The sequence below is a fragment of the Acinonyx jubatus genome, chromosome B4 (assembly GCF_027475565.1).
Source record: "Acinonyx jubatus isolate Ajub_Pintada_27869175 chromosome B4, VMU_Ajub_asm_v1.0, whole genome shotgun sequence".
NCBI lineage: Eukaryota > Metazoa > Chordata > Mammalia > Carnivora > Felidae > Acinonyx > Acinonyx jubatus.
In genome coordinates this window covers 16,454,515-16,472,404 of record NC_069387.1, presented here as the reverse complement: position 1 = coordinate 16,472,404, position 17,890 = coordinate 16,454,515, and the positions used below count along the sequence as shown (strand labels likewise).

General features: G+C 40.8%; 1 protein-coding gene across 2 annotated transcripts in view; it reads right to left on the bottom strand.

The window, feature by feature from the left end:
• Positions 1–7,821: 7,821 nt before the first annotated feature.
• The window catches only part of SLC39A12 (solute carrier family 39 member 12), an 85,687-nt gene continuing 75,618 nt past the window's right edge, over positions 7,822–17,890 (bottom strand). For both annotated transcript variants that reach the window (XM_015077847.3, XM_015077848.3), the window contains one exon: positions 7,822–8,410. In XM_015077847.3, coding sequence (XP_014933333.1) covers positions 8,282–8,410 — 129 coding nt within the window. In that variant the 3' untranslated portion in view covers positions 7,822–8,281. The remainder of the gene's footprint in view (positions 8,411–17,890) is intronic.

Here is a 17,890-nt window from a genome sequence, read left to right as displayed (position 1 = left end):
TCTCTCTCTCTCAGTCAAAACTAAATAAAACATTAAAAAATTAAAAAAAAAAAAAAACAGATGAACATAGGGGAAGGGAAGGAAAAATAAAATAAGACAAAAACAGAGGGAGGCAAACCATAATAGACTCTTTTCTTTAAAAATTTTTTAAGGTTTATTTATTTTTAACAGAGAGACGGAGTATCAGTGGGGGAGGGGTAGAGAGAGAGAGGGAGACAAAGAATCTGAAGCAGGCTCCAGGCTCTGAGCTGTCAGCACAGAGCCCGATGCGGGGCTCGAACCCACAAACCGTGAAATCATGACCTGAGCTGCAGTCGGTTGCTCAACCGACTGAGCCACCCAGGTGCCCCCACAAGAGACTCTTAAATACAGAGAACAAACTGAAGATTGCAGAAGGGGAAGTGGTGGGGGGGGCAGAATGGACTAAATGGGTGATGGGCATTAAGGAGGGCATTTGCGGGGATGGGCACTGGGTGTTATATGTAAGTGATCAATCACTAAATTCTACTCCTGAAATCATTACACTATACGTTAACTAACTTGAATTTAGCTAAAATCTTGGAGGAAAAAGAAGCAGTATAGTCCTGGCATAAAAACAGATACATAGATCAGAAGAACAAAACAGAAGGCCAGAAATACACCCATACGTGTATGATCAATTAACTTATGACACAGAAGACAAAAATACACAATGGGGAAAAGAGTCTCTTCAATCAATAACGTTGAGAAGAGTGGATGGCTACATGTAGAAGAATGAAACCAGACCAGTGTCTTAATACCATACACAAAAATCAACTTCAAATGGATTAACGACTTGAACTTAAGACCTGAAATCATCAAACCCTTAGAAGAAAACATAGGTGGTAAGCTCCTTGACACCAGTCGTGGTGATACCTTTTAGATTGGACACCCAAAGCACAGGTAAAAATGTTAAAAATGAACAAGCAGGACTATATGAAACTAGAAGCTCTCCACGGCGAAGGAAACCATTGGCAAAACGAAAAAGGAGCCTACCAAATGGGAGAAGACACTTGCAAATTAGATATCTGATTTAACACCCCAAACATATTGAGAATTCATACAACTCAATGGCAAAACAAACGAACAAACAAAACCCCCAAAAAGTCCAATTAAATAGTGGGCAGAAGACCTGAATAGACATTGTTCCAAGTAAGACATCCAAATGGCCAATACGCATCTGAAAAGGCACTCAGGATCATTCACAGTCAAGGAAATACAAATCGAAACTACAAGGACCTATCATTTGCGTCACAATGGCTGGTATCAGAAAGACCAAAAAATAACAAGTGTTGGTGAGGATGCGGAGAAAAAAGAAACCTCGGGCACTGTTGGTGGGAATGCAAATTGGTGCAGTCACTATGGAAGAGTATGGAGGGTTAAAAAATTAAACGTAGAACTATTATGATGCAGCAATGCCACTAAACACTAACTCAAAAAGATATCTCCACCCCGATTTTTGTCGTAGCATTATTTATAATAGCCAAGATCTGGAAACTAAGTGTCCATCAGTGGATGAAAGGATAAAGAAAATCTGAGACTTGTACTTTTACATATATATGGTAATATATATACTTCACCACCATTATATGTGTGTGTGTGTGTGTGTGTGTGTGTGTGTGTGTGTGATGGAATATTATACAGCCATAAATAGGAGGAAATCCTGCCATTTGTGACAACATGGATGGATCTTAAGGACATTAAGCTAAGGGAAATAAGTCAGACGGAAAAACGTAAATACTGTATGATCTCACGGATAACTGGAATCTTGGAAAAAAAAAAAACCCAAACCAAACACATAGACCCAGAGAACAGATTGGTGGTTGCCAGAAGCAGGGGATGGGGGTGGGAGAAATGCAGGAAGGTAGTCAAAAGATACAAACTTCTGGTTATAAAATAAATAAGTCATGGGATGTAAAGCACAGCGTGGTGACAATAGTCAACAATACTGTGTTGTGTAGGGGTGCCTGGGTGGCTCAGTTAACTGTCCAACTTTGGCTGACTCAGGTCATGATCTCACAGTTTGTGAGTTCGAGCCCCACATTGGGTTCTGGGCTGACAGCTCAGAGCCTGGAGCCTGCTTCAGATTCTGTGTCTTCCTCTCTCTGTCTCTCTCTCTCAAAAATAAATAAAAACATTAAAAAATTTTAAATACGTGTTGGGTATTTGAAAGTTTTTGAGAATAGATCTTAAAAGTTCTCATCACAAGAAAAGAAATGTGTTACTCTGTGTGGTGACAAATGTTAACTAGATTTACTGTGGTAAACATTTCACAATACATACAAACATCGAGACATGATGTTGCATATCTGAAATATAATGTTGTTATATTCCGTTATATACCAATTAAAAAAAAAACTTGCTTAGACTCCAAATCCTCACGGATTTCAACATGACTTGGGTAGTAAAAGCAACCTCAAAGGACTGAGATCTTGATTGTGCAGGACCAGGGGTGAATGGAGATATTTGTTAAGATGGCTGGACTAGTCAGAGATCTAAATTAAGTCCTACGTCAACACCTTCACAGGGATGAGAATTCAGGTGATCATTCAGACTCTCCAAACTTCAGTTTCCTCTCTACAGATGCTGTGTGATACAGGGATTAAGATCACAGATTCTGAAGCCAGCCTGCCTTGGCTCTGTAACATTGGGCAAGTTTAACTGGCCTCTCTGGGCCTCAGTTTCTTCATCTGTAAAAGGGCGCGTGAAAATAGTATTAGGCCTACATTCTCAGGCTCCTTAGGAGAATTAAATGACTCTCATAAAGCACTTGTCATTGCATCTGGCACACCGTAAATGCTATAAAAATGTTCGCTATTATGACACTACGCTAAGAGCAGAGTTAAGTGTCTGACTGGGGTTCCAGCATCAGCCTTATGCGATGCTGGAGGCTGAGTCTACGGGCGCCCTGCATAACTTGTTATTTAAGGGAATTACTGAGACCATGAGACAACCTAACCCAGAAAACACAAGTCCTAGGTACTTGCCAAAATTTGGAGGGAATGGGAATCGGTGGGAGCCCAGGTGGGTTATGGATGGACCAAGCATCCCTCTCTGTAGGCAGGGGAAGGGCAAGATCTTTTTTTAGAAATTTTTTAAAGTTTAGTTATTTTGCCAGAAACAGAGATAGTACAAGTGGGGGCGGGACAGCGAGAGAGGGAGGGAGAGAGAAGTGAGGAGCTCAAACTCACAAAACCTTGAGATCATGACCTGAACCTAAACCAAGAGTCAGATGCTCAACTGACTGAGCCAAACCAGCCTCCCTGAGGAAGACCTTTTTGATGTTATGCAGTATGACTAGGGAGGTGGAGGGAGTTATATAATGAAAGGAAAGCTTCTGAGAAACAAAAGTCTTTGTGAAAAGGGTTAAGGGGTGTGTGCATCGGGGGTGGGGTGTCACGGAATGTGCAGGAGGAAGGTCCACGTGACAAATATCTGCCAATGAGATTTGGACATGGAGGCAGGGGCAGGGCGGGGTGGGTACAGTCAGGTTGAGCAAACGCATTTCATAGGTAGGCCCTTCAAAGAAGCAATGGCTGTGGGGTAAGATCACTCTGGATTTGGGAAAGCCTCGTTAGCTTGTCAAACTCCCTACAATTTCCGTTGGGTTTTGAGAGTTGCCTCCGTAAGTAAAAGTGTGAGCATGTGGGGCTCATCGCGCCACAGCGAGGGGAGCTACGGCACTAGGGGGAGGTGCAGTGCCTGGGTGAGGTAGAGTGCCACCATCCATGGTGACGTCGGGGTCCAGCGCGGGCTGTGTGTGCTGCCAGCCAGAGGGCATCTGGCTGTTTAGACAGGCCAGGCCTCCAGCAGGCAGAGGCTCCGCTTACCCTGATGGGGCTGGACTCTTTTCAGACCTGGTTTCATTCCCTCAGCAGGTGCATGGTAACAGGGGCAATTGGTGGAACTACTTTTTGTCTCCCCAAGTTGAAATCAAGTTGTGACAATAGCCATGGCCTCAGGTTTCTCTCCGTCAGGCTCCATCATTGAACCTCCACAGCCTTAGAAGTGTGAGTGGAGCAGAACATAATAGGTTTTCATTTATTATGAGAGAGAAAGAGAAAGGGGGGGGGGCGGTGGGGCTCACACTGCGGGCAATCATGATGGTTGAAGGCTTCCCAGGGAGATGGGCAGAGTAGGGTCCACCAGAGGGGACCCCCATCTCTCTGGCTCCAGAAGTGAGTAAAGGTGAAAGGCAGCTTTGAAGGACCGGCGGGGGCTGGCTTGGAGGTGTCACAAGAGGATTACAGAAAAAGCCTTGCTCTCCATTCTCCACCGAGACAAAACATTTCCTTGACCCAAAGCACAGCCCTGGGAGGTAAACCACAGAACCAACGACCAAGGGGGTACCGATGATAAATTCCTCTTTATGGATCCATTTCCATTCTGCAGGCACTGAGCTAAGGGCCTCATGAGCAGTAAGAGTCTCCTAAGGACCTCACCACAACCCTAGGAGTTAGGTTCCCTTTTTAGCCTTATTTTACATGAGAAGAAATAGCTGTTTAACAAGTTGCAAGACTATTAAGTGGCAGCATTGGTCTCTGAACCAAGATTCCAGTTTCAAAAAAGCCTGATTTTTTTAATGATCACACAAAACCCCCCACCTGATTAATCCCGTGTACCCTAGCGATTAGCAGCCAAATGGTAGGACCCTTCCCCTCAGCTCTGAAGGAGAAAGGAAGTGTAAAAATGCAGTCCTGACGGGTGCGTCTTTCAGCAAGAGGCACAGCCTCACCTCCAAAGTCTGGGTTCTGGGCAGAGTGGTATTGGCCACAACGCATGAGCACACACGCAGAACCCTCTCGCCCTGAAGCACGCAGTGCTGGAACCATCTCCCCAGGCCCAGCACTTGGCATCACAGCGACATGGTGACGTCTTCCATAAAGATGGCTGTTCACATAAGATTTCTGTGTGATTTGCTCTTTTATTTTTCTCTTGGACCATTTCTAGCTCAGTGACGACAAAAGAAATCAATCACCAAGTAGAAATACAGCGGAATCCTAAATTTAGGCCTAGTAAACAGAAAGACTCTACGGCTATTGAGAAATCCGGCCTCAGGAAAAATGCCATTTACCCCGAATTTCAGGAACACGTGAATTGAGATAACTTCACGGGATGATGATGTGCAGCCATCCCAAATTGAGACTCTGCCCATATTTAGAAGGCGAAGAGTTGTCCTAATATTTTTATCATTACCCCTCAGTTTTGAGGAAAAGGGAATTGCTGGCAATTCTAAGATTGCTTGTGGCTGGAAGTCCCTCGCAGGCTACGGGGTTGCTCAGTAGATTAGCAAAGAGCCAGCTCAGGGAGCAGAAGGAAGGAGTGCTGAGCCCAGAAAGGTGCCCCTCAGAAGTCATTACCCCCGTATCCTTAGGGTGACATCCTACAGATGACCTCTGATGGCCAGGACTCTGTTTACCATCAGGGCACTAGGTACAGGCTTGCAAAACGTTCACCGAGAACGTCCTTCCGATCACTCCAGCCCCTCTACACCGTACCCACAAACTCGTCCTAGAGGTCAAATTCAATTCACTCTCCCTGGAACGTTACGCTGTGAGTCGCTCACCCCCCAAATTGTAATTTAGCTAGCCCCAAGCTGCGCTAGACTTGAACTTGAAATAATTTACCCAGCAGAACTTTCCCAATTAAATTGGCACAAACCCAGGCTCCATGTCAAAATCAGAACTTGGGTCATCGAGACCAAAACGCAAATGGCGCCAAGTGCTTCTAGCACGCAACCTCCACACCGTGTTGACCACAAAGGTGGTTTTGTTCCGCTACAAACGAGTGTCTTTTTTTAACAAAAGAAGGGCAAAGCTCTAGGTGTCGCGGCTGCTTACCTTTAAGGCGACTATGAGTACAAGCGCAGGTCTCTGGACTCCTCATCCAGGAACTCCTGTAACTGATCCTCTGCTCCGAGACCAGGAGACAAAGGGAAAGGAGTTTCAACCTAGAATGCTGGCCTAGTGTGAGGTTTACAGAGTGGTTAATCAACTTAACGGGAATCACACGGTCCTTGGGCAGCCGGGCTGTGTGCCTGCTCTTTCTCGAAGCCAGCTGTGGCTGACTTCTACCGAGCCGGCGGAGCTCCAGGAGTGCCTCAATGAGCAGCATCACGATCACCTGGAAGCCGTTCAAAATCAAAGTCTCAAACCCTACCCAGACTCACAGAATCAGAAACTCTCAGGATGGGGAGGAACAGTCTGTGTTTTAAGAAGTCCCCTGGTTGATCCTGATGAGGCTTTTTGGGGTGACAGTGGGATTCACGGGGTCCGGAACCGACGGCCAAAAAAGAATTCTTGAAGTTGTCTTTGGTGCAAAAAGGTGATTTTATTAAAGCACGGGGACTAGGACAGGAAGAGCTGCCCCAGGACCACGAAGAGAGGCTGGTTATATACTATGGAGTGAGGAGGCGAGGGAAGTCCAGGGGAAGTTTCCAGCGAGATTTTCATATGCTAAGGAAGACTCAAGGGATACTGGAGGCCTAGCTATTGTCAAGCTAGGGTTGTTTTTCCCTTTAGCAAAGCATTAGCATTAAGACACAGGGAGTTCCTGGAGGAACACCAAGTATTTGTCAATGGGCTGCAGGTTAGAAGGCAATTTAGTGCTATCTGCCATTTCCTTCTGCCTTTGTTCCCCACATCACTATGGAGGGGTGATGGAGGCTCAGATCCTGCAGGACAATGATCTCTATCAGTTAACCATTTGTTTTTCCCCCTTTCCTTTGTTCCTGGGCAGCCAGGAGTGCCCAAGGAATATCACACATCCCACCTGCTTGGGGAGGGAGGGTGTGGATGTTTGCGGCCTATCAGCTTGCCTTATGTTCCCTCCTCACTCTTACTGGATGCCACCATTTGTGAACTGCTGTACTTTGTCATGAGGCCCCCTGAAATCAGGCTCTAGAGACAACTGAAGAAGAAACCCGCCTCACTTTGAAGTCAAATAAAGGTGGTAGAAAAAGATCGAGTTTGGGTGGGACAAGGCAGAATATCTATTTACCGGTAAGAAAGGCAGGAGAGACGGATTGGATTGGTTGCTACGAGTCTTTTTGGCAGTCAAATGGGCCTTTTCCTTTGTCAAGATACATCATTAAAAAAATAAGAAAAATATTAGGCCTCTATTTTCCAAGAAAAATAACTAAAGCTGGGGTTATTTTCTATTTTAATAAATTGGCTAGGTTGTCAGTAACGTTGTTTGCACATTTCATGAACTTACCTACTGGAATCATGTTTAGATTTCCTCCCAAAAATATAAACTATATCACATTGTCAGTAATATTATATCCATAAGCACACTCTGTTAAAACCGTGACAGTTTAGGGGCGCCTGGGTGGCTCAGTCAGTTGAGCGTCCGACTTTGGCTCAGGTCATGATCTCAGGGTTTGTGGGTTTGAGCCCTGCGTCGGGCTCTGTGCTGACAGCTCGGAGCCTGGAGCCTGCTTCTGATTCTGTGTCTGCTTCTCTCTCTGCCCCTCCCCTGCTCATGCTCTGTTTCTCAAAAATAAATAAATGTAAAAAAACAAAAACTGTGACAGTTTATGCATTGATCTACGGCCTGACTTAAGCTTTTGTTATTTAAAACATTTTTTTGAACTTCCCTTTTTGTTTCCAGCTCTCCTTACCTAAAACAGGTTTCATTTAGTGATTAGATAGAATGTTCATGTATTATCCTCTAGGCTTCCTGAGTTTGCTGATGTAACATCACTTATGAGCCAGTGGGCAAGGCTTCTAGAACTGTAGGATATTGGTTTTGCAAGAGTTGGTTCAGAATCTGACACTCAGAAACAGAAGGTAATACAAATCACCACATTAACACTAGGCTTTATTACATTTGTCTGTCATTTAGTTTCCTTGGGGTTTGTCATCTTACAAGCAGAAAAATATTATTGACATCCCAGAAGCTGCAGCCAATTTATCCCAACAGGCCTCTGTCCACTTCAAATACTACAAACAAACGTTCTTTATTAGCAAAACAATATTGTTTGAAAGTTTCCCAGAATTAATTTAGAATTTCCTAATTACTAAAAAAGATACGAGTTCCATCATGGTGCTGGGGACTAAAACCAGAATTTCAATTGAGGGCAACGTGATCTTTGTATCCTAAAACAAAAGTGCCTTATAAAATTAATAACTTAATGACCTAAAAGACACATACTTCGTCTAAGATAACAATAATTAATTTACAATCACTGTATAGAGTACGACAAAAGAAACAAAAGGAGGCCATATAAATTCGTTTTTTGAAGAAGTGTGAGACTCTTAACTTATATTTTAATATTTTGTTCATATATAGCCAACAGTAAGAGAGAAAGCCAACCTAGGGTCAATCCAAAGTTCTGCAGGAGAAACATCAACCAGGGTCGCCGTGTTTGAACATGAGTCATTTCAGGAAGCTAAAAAAAGAATAAAAAACCAGAATAAGATCCAGATATATTCACTGCTGGGAAAAGTTTGGTGGGAAAACATGAGACTGTTATTCAGAACCTAATAACCTTTCAAATTCCCAAAGCAGTTACAAAATGCTTAATACCTACTCCCAACCAAAATTTGAAAATGTAAGATAAATTAAGTCATTTGATTGCGGTTAGAAGAATCCTAGTGTTGCCAGAAGTCTTAAAATGACAGAGTTATCAACTGAAACCAAGCGCAATCCTTCCTATTTTTGTTTACTGTGAAGTAGATAATAGATGAAAAGTATTACTTTTGACTGTTCTGTTAGGTTTATGGAGCCATTAAACTTACTGGTTGTTACAAAGCACATATTTGTTTCCTTTCAAAGAGATCTTCAAGGTCTTTCTGACCTTCAGAACAATAAAGGAATCACGCCCTAAAGCTACACTTTACTCTCCTAGAGGCAAGTGACAAGGATTTTGTTTATGAAATGGCTTTAACACCATTGAGAGCAAAATGTTCCTGTGAGCATCTAGGAACAGCACCTCAAGGTAGTATTTTTTCTTTCTTTTTTTTTTTTTTCACTTGGCCTTTATTATTTTTTTTAATATGAAACTTATTGTCGAATTGGTTTCCATACAACACCCAGTGCTCATCCCAACAGGTGCCCTCCTCAGTGCCCCTCACCCCCCCTCCCCTCCCTCCCACCCCCCATCAACCCTCAGTTTGTTCTCAGTTTTGAAGGGTCTCTTCTGGTTTCTTTTTTTTTTTAATTGAAGTACAGTCGACACACAATGTTACATTAGTTTTGAGTGTACCACCTAATGACTTACCACCTCTACACCGTATGCTATGCTGGCCACAAGTGAAGCTGTCATCTGTCACCTTACAACACTCTTACACCATGGACTATATTCCCTGTGCCGTATCAATCCTCCCTGTGATGTGTTTTTGTCTCACATTCTTTCAAATCCCTCACCCCGGGAAGGTGAGTGGAGATCTCTCGTATGACATAGTCCTTTCTATTAGAAAACAGGGTTAGGTCAGCCTGGAGGGGAGACTTAACTCACCCATGCCATTGTTGACATTTTGGGTTGGATAATTCTTTGTTACGGGGGTTGTAGGACGCTTAGCAGCATCCCTGACTTCTGCCTGACATATGTCAGCTGTACCTCTGACCCCAGTTGGGACAACCAACAATGTCTCCAGATGTTGTCAAATTTCCCTGAGGAGTAAAAATCACATCTGGTTGAAAACTGGGTTATTTACAGCAAGAAAAAGATAAAACATATAAAATGTGCAAGGGTTTTAGATTTACAGCAAGAGAAAACAGGTTGATATACTTTTTTTTTTTTTTTTACCTTGACATGTTTTTTTTCAGGCCTGTACAAGAGCATCTGGAATGTTCTATTTGGGTATGCTTGAGATGGATATTTCTCCCTTTTAAAATTAGATAAATGGACAGAATGAAGATTAGGATTATTGTGTCCTGCTATCTTATACCCTAACATAGAGCAGTGGACTAGAAGGCAAAGTAGGATCCAGAAATGCTGTCCTGGGTGGATGACCTTAAAGAAATCATGTGTCCTATTGGTTTATCTCCGCCATGGTTAAACATCAGGTTAATGATACTACTTGAGAGTAATACTATTTGGTTCATTATCTATTATAAACTCAAAATGAAATTTGAAAATCCATAGAATATTCCCAAAGAGCCAACAATTTATGGTAATCTGGAGGGATTAACAAGATACATGCATCAGAGTCACCCCATACATCTGATTCTCAATAGTTTTTAAGCAATTTCCAAGAGGTGACTCCAAGGCCAGACAACATGGGCCACCAGTTCCCTTCCGTCTCAATAATTTATGTATCAGACCATCTTGGTGACAAAATTAATTATGCCATCTCTGGTAACATAAAGGCTGAAGCTCTGACCAGCCTTATTTCCAAATACACTAAGGTATTGAGATATTGTGTAGTTCCCTCTCCTCCCTGTTTCTCAAGCAAGGTAATTAATGTTCATTTACAAGATGCGGATGAATTTACAGCTCATCTTATGTCCACTGTGTCCAGCACTACCTGATTGTTCATCTCTGATGAAGTAGAAGTAATTTCTAAAAAGATTTTCTTGGTAAATGCTCATAAGATGTGAATGATTTGCTGAACAATCATGCTGTTTTCAATGACTTGTTGAGAAAACTACTTCAGGCAAGACAGAAAGCACGGTGACGAAAACGGTTCTGGTTCAATAGATAGAACTTGAGATTTATTTTCAAACCACCAGTGTCTTAACCTACAATTGAGAAAGCTCATTTTCTAATTTTCATCTTTGCCTCAAACTTCTAGTCAGGATCTTTCGTTGGAAAGAAGTAGGTCTTGATTAGGTAGATTTAATAGCCAAAAACTTGTAGATGCAAAAACACAGAAATTAAATGAGGGTCCTGGGACTTCCCGCAAAATCTCAATCAGTTTCTGTCATGACTCAATCCAAAGAAATGCCACAATTTTTAAAAACAATTGTTTGATCTATTGTTTTCCTCACTAGCCTGTTTGTAGACCTGCTGTTTGCTTGTAGTGTGTGACACACGATAGAATTGAATAAATGTGTTTATAAGAGCTTCCAGACTCTGTCAGTGGCCCCATTCCCAGGAAGAAAACCAAGAATCCTTTATTCTGAGTATGCACATGGCATTGTCCACAAGAAAACATCATGAGGATTTTACAGCTCCAGGAGCCACCGTTCACATGAACTCAATGTCTTCTGGGAAGTTTTGCAACTTAAGATGACATTTTGAAAATCCATAGAATGTTCCCAAAGAATATTCCCCTGTGCGTTCAGAAAGGGGAGTGAGCTTGTTATCTCTAACCGATTCATGGGAAGCCAAAGCAAGCTTCCCGCCATCCCGACCTTGGTGGACATTTCTAAGGCATGTGTATTGATCTCCAAGGGGCCTGGAACACATAGCCCCAAGAGAGTACACGGGGCAAACACGAACAAGACGGAGGGCCAAGGATGGAGTTGTTGGAGTGTACAATCCTCTGTCTACTACAGTAATGAGATGAGCGGGCTTCTTGTCCTAGTTCTGACATCACATTCATGTGACTTTGAGTAAGTCATTATCCTCCTTGAGCCATGGTTTCCTCAGAACCAAAAGGAGTTAATAATTTAGCTCTTGCAGGATTATGAGGAGTAAATGGGGTGCAGGATATAAGAAAGGGCATGATAAAATGGATGTAAATGAAAGTAAGTGCTGCATGAGACCTGTAGCCAGAGCATCCTGAAAGACTTCAAGGGAACGATGAGCTGCTAGAAGGCACACCCAAATGGATGGCAAGATATCATAGAGTCGGGGCGCCTGGATGGCTCAGTCAGTTAAGTGTCTGACTTCGGCTCAGGTCATGATCTCACAGTTCACGAGTTCCAGCCCTACGTCAAGATCTGTGTTGACAACTCAGAGCCTGGGGCCTACTTCAGAATTTGTGTCTCCCTCTCTCCACCCTTCTCTTGCTCTAGCTCTGTCTGTCTGTCTCTCTCTCTCTCTCAAAAATAAACATTAAAAAAAAAAGACTAACCTTATAAGCCTATACAAATGGACAAACAATGAAAATCGACATTTAAAAAAAGTTTAAGGAGATTCTCATCTTGATATGGATCATCTTGATTTGGATGCTCTATCTGAACTTTGCACGTTCGCATGTAAGTGGATTTTGGTAAGAAAATCGAGCTAAGCTTGCTTTTGAGAAAATACTTGGCTCTTTTTTGGATGATTATGGATGAATATATAAATTGTAATATCTCTTGGATATGCACCAAAATACCAGAGAGTCTCACAAAAAGTCTTTCCAAAAGACACAAATGTAAAATGCCAAATCCCAACCGTGTCTGATTACAACATTTCACTTTCTTTGAACTTACCCATATTTTTGTTATCATTTCAGTCAGTAAATTTTGAAGGGACATAAAGATATATACGCATTCATTTTTAAGAGTATATATTTTGTTTTTTCTTTTTAAAAAATTCCTGACATGAGTTTTAGTGCTGCCCATTTTCCCCTGGATTCCAAGAGAGAAAAGTCCCTTTTTCCTCTAGGGCAATTAGATTCCCTTATTGAATAATTTTACAGATCCTGATTATATCCTAAGACTAGAGGGGGTGAAATGATGGATAGAGTATGTTAACGATGAAGTAAAAGGTCAGGAAAAAAGAGAAATGTTAGCAAAACACTTTTGCCCGGAGATAGAGCTAAGAGATATGTTTTTTAGATTGCTGCCAGAAATTTGGAAATCTTGAAGTAGAAAGCAACTTTCTTTTTTACCTCCATGTTTAGCAAATTCCCCAACTCAAATCAGTGGATGCCAAAATATGACAGCCAAGGAATTGTAATGTTCTGGCAAAACAGAAAAAGAAAATCTTTACCTAAAAGCCTTTTAACATGCTTTTTTTTTTTTTCAAATTTGAATCAGACACTGGAGACCAATTCCCTAGATGGACCAAGTCTACATGGTGACTGACCTATCTGGAGATAATGGTCCCTATATTTCTATTAACTAACTGAGATGTAGGTATGGTGACCAAACCTCTGATTAGAATTTCTGGACATTTAGAAAGTGATATGAAGCACATGATTGATACTTGAGTCAGTCTCCATAACTGTATTCATAGTCTTAACTTGTTAAAGGGAATGCTCACAGAGAATGTTAGAACACATGAGGAAAGAAAGTGGATAAATTCTAATGGCATGTGCCTTGTAATACTTATATACTAGGGAGGACTCATCGCAAAGGAGGATGATCTATAAAACATTCTCTAGAACTAAGATTTTTTGTCTCTCCTTACACATCTAAGCTGCAGAATCTTGCTGTGCAAAGCCTTCTCTGTCTACTTCTATCTGTATTTTGAAACTGGTTTCTTGTGGGTATTAAAGCTCTATTGCTACATATTTCAACATTTACTTTCAGTATAGATCCTAAATGTGTGTACTGAAAAAGAAAGTTCAGCATCCAATGCTTCTACAAAACACCGAAAAATCAAAGTCCTTTCATTATTAAAAATTCATAATTTAAATATAAATATTCAACATTCACTTATTAAAAAAAATTTTTTTTAATGTTTATTCATTTTTGAGAGAGAAAGAGGCAGAGCGTGAGCGGGGAAGGGGCAGAGAGAGGGAGACACAGAATCCAAAGCAGGCTCCATCCAGGCTCTGAGCTGTCAGCACAGAGCCCGACGGGGGGGCTCAAACCCACAAACCATGAGATCATGACCTGAGCTGAAATCAAAAGTCAGATGCTTACCTGACTGAGCCACCCAGGCGCCCCTCAACATTCACTTAATTGAAGATATTTGGTGATGTTTTTTATGAAGGTAAAATTGTAATTTAAATGTTCTTCCTTTCTCAGGAATACGTAGTTTTTGACATTATTAACTTTCAAGAGAAATAATTTGCTTCTCCATTCGTGAGGCTCTCTTGATAACTGACTTACACCATCTTCTTTTCAGAAAGACCCTAAAACCCATTCATTATGTACATGGAGTTAGGTATGCATTTGCATTTGCTAAAAGGAGCTGTTCTCGTTCCTAAGAAATATGATGAGAGAGAAAACCTCAGAAATGTATTTTGTAGGCTGTCCTAATAATACTTACTCTCACTAGGGGCACACATTCCATAGGTTGTTCTAATTGTCACATTTTTATTATTTTTATTTTTTTAAGCTTATTTATTTTGACACAGAGAGACAGCAAGTGAGTGTGAATGGGGGAGGGGCAGAGAGAGAGGGAGAGAGAGAGAATCTCAAGCAGGCTCTACGCTGTCTGCACAGAACCCAACATGGGGCTGGATCCCAGGAACTGTGAGATCATGACCTGAGTTGAAATCAAGAGTCAGACACTTAACCAACTGAGCCACCCAGGAGCCCTCATCACATTTTTAAAGAACTTAATTGTGTCTTTGCAGAAGACCCACATCTGAGAACAAGATGGAAGTTTGTTAGTGAAAGTCATGATTTGGCTTTTTTTTTTTTTTGGTAAAAAAATGAACAAACTGAAAATCAACAACTCTTCTCAGATATGACAGAAAAGTCAGGTCCAATGACTGACCCAAACGTTGGAAAGAAAGTCAAGTGAATATACAGAATCACAACTTACCTGAGCAGAAACCTACAGGAAGAAGAAACTTTTGTGGGACCCAATAAGCCAAGGTAGGGAAAAAGAAACACACAAACCTGTAACTGACAAATTATTACAGGCTTAGTGTAGACAAGCCTAAGAATTAAAAAATTTAGGGGGACCCTAAGTCTCAGAGGGTCCCCCACACTTTTGTTGATTTTACTGCCAGGAGCTCTACCAAATTCTCACAGTGAATATTGGGGGGGGGGGGAATCCCCCTGTGCTTTTATCAGGAGGAAGATAAAGAAGCCATTTTGAAATCCTTTAGAGATTCTGATCTTAACAAGGATTTCCCTTATGAGAAACTATTTTATCAAAGTCTAACCTGCTTGAGTTTTATCAGAGCTTATCCCACCTAGGGAAGGGAAGTCCTCAACTTTACCCCACTCTAGCCATTTTCTTCCACCTAAAGGGGGAGGAGGCAAGAAGTTCACAGTCTGGAAGCACAGGCTCCCCACAAGACCAAGACCTAATCAAAGAACTATGGAAGGCTCCCCTTCTCTCCATGCCTTACCACGATATTACTACAGGACTCTTGACCACACAATTCCTTTTACCCAGTACAACAGGTCGTGCTTTCAACCGAAATAACATGAATTACTAGAAGGCAAAAAACACAGTTTAAAGAGACTGAACAACCTTCGGAACCAGAGTCAGATACAGCAGGAAAGTTGGCATAATCAGGCCAGGAATTAAAAAAACAAACAAATTGTGACTCATACGGTAAGGGCTTTAATGGGAAAAGTAGACAACGGAAATGATAAAAGATAGATAATATAAGCAGAGAGATTCTTCTAAAAAAAGAATCAAAAAGAAAAGTTAGAGATGAAAAACAATGCAAGAGAAAAGAACTATGATGGGCTCATTAGTGTACGGGACATAGCTGAGGAAAAACTCTGAGTTTGAAGCTATGACAATAGAAACTTCCAAAATTGAAAAGCAGAGAGAAAAAAGACCCCCAAAGCCCAAAACATAATATTGAAACCATGAGAGAAAACGTGTAATATAGGTGTATTGGTAATATCAGAAAAAAAAAAAAGAGACAGAGAGAAAATGAAGCAATATTGGAAGCAATAATGGCTGTGAATTTCCCCCCAAAAAATATCAGGTACCAAATCCCAGCTCCAAAGAAGCTCAGAGAATAGCAAGCAGAGATGTGCCAACAAAACAAAACAAAACCAACCAACCAACAACAAGCAAACAAAAACAAAACACCCTTCACGTAGGCATATCATTTTCAGACTTTAGAAAAACAAAGGTAAGAAAAAAAACCTTAAAAGATGGCAGAGTAAAAAACAAAAACAAAAACAAACAACCAACCCAAACCAAAACCAAAACCCAAACAAAAAATTTATATACAGAGGAGCAAGGACAGAATTATATCTGAATTCTCCTCTGAAACTATGCAAGAAAAAAAAAAGAATGAGAGAAAATGTTTAAAGTGTTGAGAGAGAAAATCACCAAGTTAGAATTCTGCACCTTCAAACTTTTCCAAGAGTGAAAGGAATAGTGCCTGGGTGGCTCAGTCAGTTAAATATCCAACTCCTCATCTCGGCTCAGGTCATGATTATACAATTCGTGAGTTTTAGCCCCGCGTTGGGCCCTGTGCTGACAGTATGGAGCCTGCTTGGAATTTTCTCTCCCTCTCTCTCTACCCCCACCCCACTCATGCTCTCTCTCTCAAAATAAATAAACTTGAAAACAAAAAGAGAGAAAGGAAAATAAGACTTTATCAGACAAACAAAACTTGAGTAAATTTGTTGCCAGTAAAAAATGTTAATTAAAGTTCTTTGGAGATGGGAAAATGACAAAGGTCAGAAACAGGGATCTACACAAGAAAGGAAGAGTATCAGAAAGTGAATAAGTGAAAGCAAAATGAAAACTTTTAGGTTTTAAAGTTCTAATTGATCCAACAGATAATGGTTTCTTCAAAATAATAATAGCAACAATGTATTCCATTCCGTATGCTTGTGTGTGCCTATGTATGTATGCTTATGTAATATTGAAATAATTGACAGAAATGATGCAACGGATGGGGAGGATGGATTAGGAATATTTTCTTATTACAAGGTACTTTTATTATCCATGGAGCAGTGTTATTTGAAAGAGGAGTTGGATAACTTGTAAATGTATACTGAAAACTCTAGAGTAACCACTTAAAATACTCAAAAAAGAAGTATAATTCATGTGCTAACAAATGAGTCAAGTGGAATTATATAAAATGCTCAATTAAAATCACAAGACGGAAAAGGTGTGGAAGGCAAAAAAAGGTAGCCATAAAGAACAAAAGGCAACAATTAGAAAACAGTAACAAATATAGTAGATTTTAATCCAACTATATCAATATTCACTCTAAATGTCAATAGACTAAATACACCAAAAAAAAAAAAAAAGAGGGATTTTCAGAACGGATCAAAACATGAGACCCAACTATATGCTTTCTACAAGAAGTCCATTTTAAATATAAAGGCACATATCAATTAGAAGTAAAGGCATGGATGAAGATATATCATGCTAACACTGAGTAAAAGAAAGCAAGAACACCTATGTTAATTTCAAACAGAGCAGACTTCAGAGCAAGAAATGCGATCAAGGATAAAGATGGGCATTAAATAAAAACAAAAGACTCAATACTCCAAAAAGACATAACAATTCCTAATATGTGTGTACCTAACAACAGAGAGTTAAAAAATGTGAGGGGCGTCTGGGTGGCTTAGTCGGTTGAGCATCCAACTCCAGCCCAGGTCATGATCTCACAGCTCGTGAGTTCGAGCCCTGCATCAGGCTCTGTGCTGACAACTCAGAGCCTGGAGCCTGCTTCGGATTCTGGGTCTCCCTCTCTCTCTGCCCCTAACCCACTTGCATTCTGTCTCTGTCTCTCTCAAAAATAAATAAACATTAAAAAAAGATGTGAGACAAAAATTGATAGAACAGCAAAGAGAAAGAGACTGATCCACTATTATTGTTGGAGACCTTAACATGCTTCTATCAGAAATGGACAGATGCAGCAAAAGTTGATTCTATGAAAACATCAATAAAATCTATAAGCCTCTACCCGGTTAAGAGAAACAGAAAACATAAATTACTGATATCAGAAATGAAAGGGGTATCACTGCAAATACCAAGGACAATAAAAGCATAATAAATGGATGTTATGAACAACTCTATACCCACAAATTCGATAATCTAGATGAAACACAAAAATTCTTTTAACAGACAACTGCTAAAACTCATACAAGAAAAAATATACAATCCGAATAGGCCTATATCTATTTTTAATATTGAATCAATAATCAATAACCTTCCAAAACA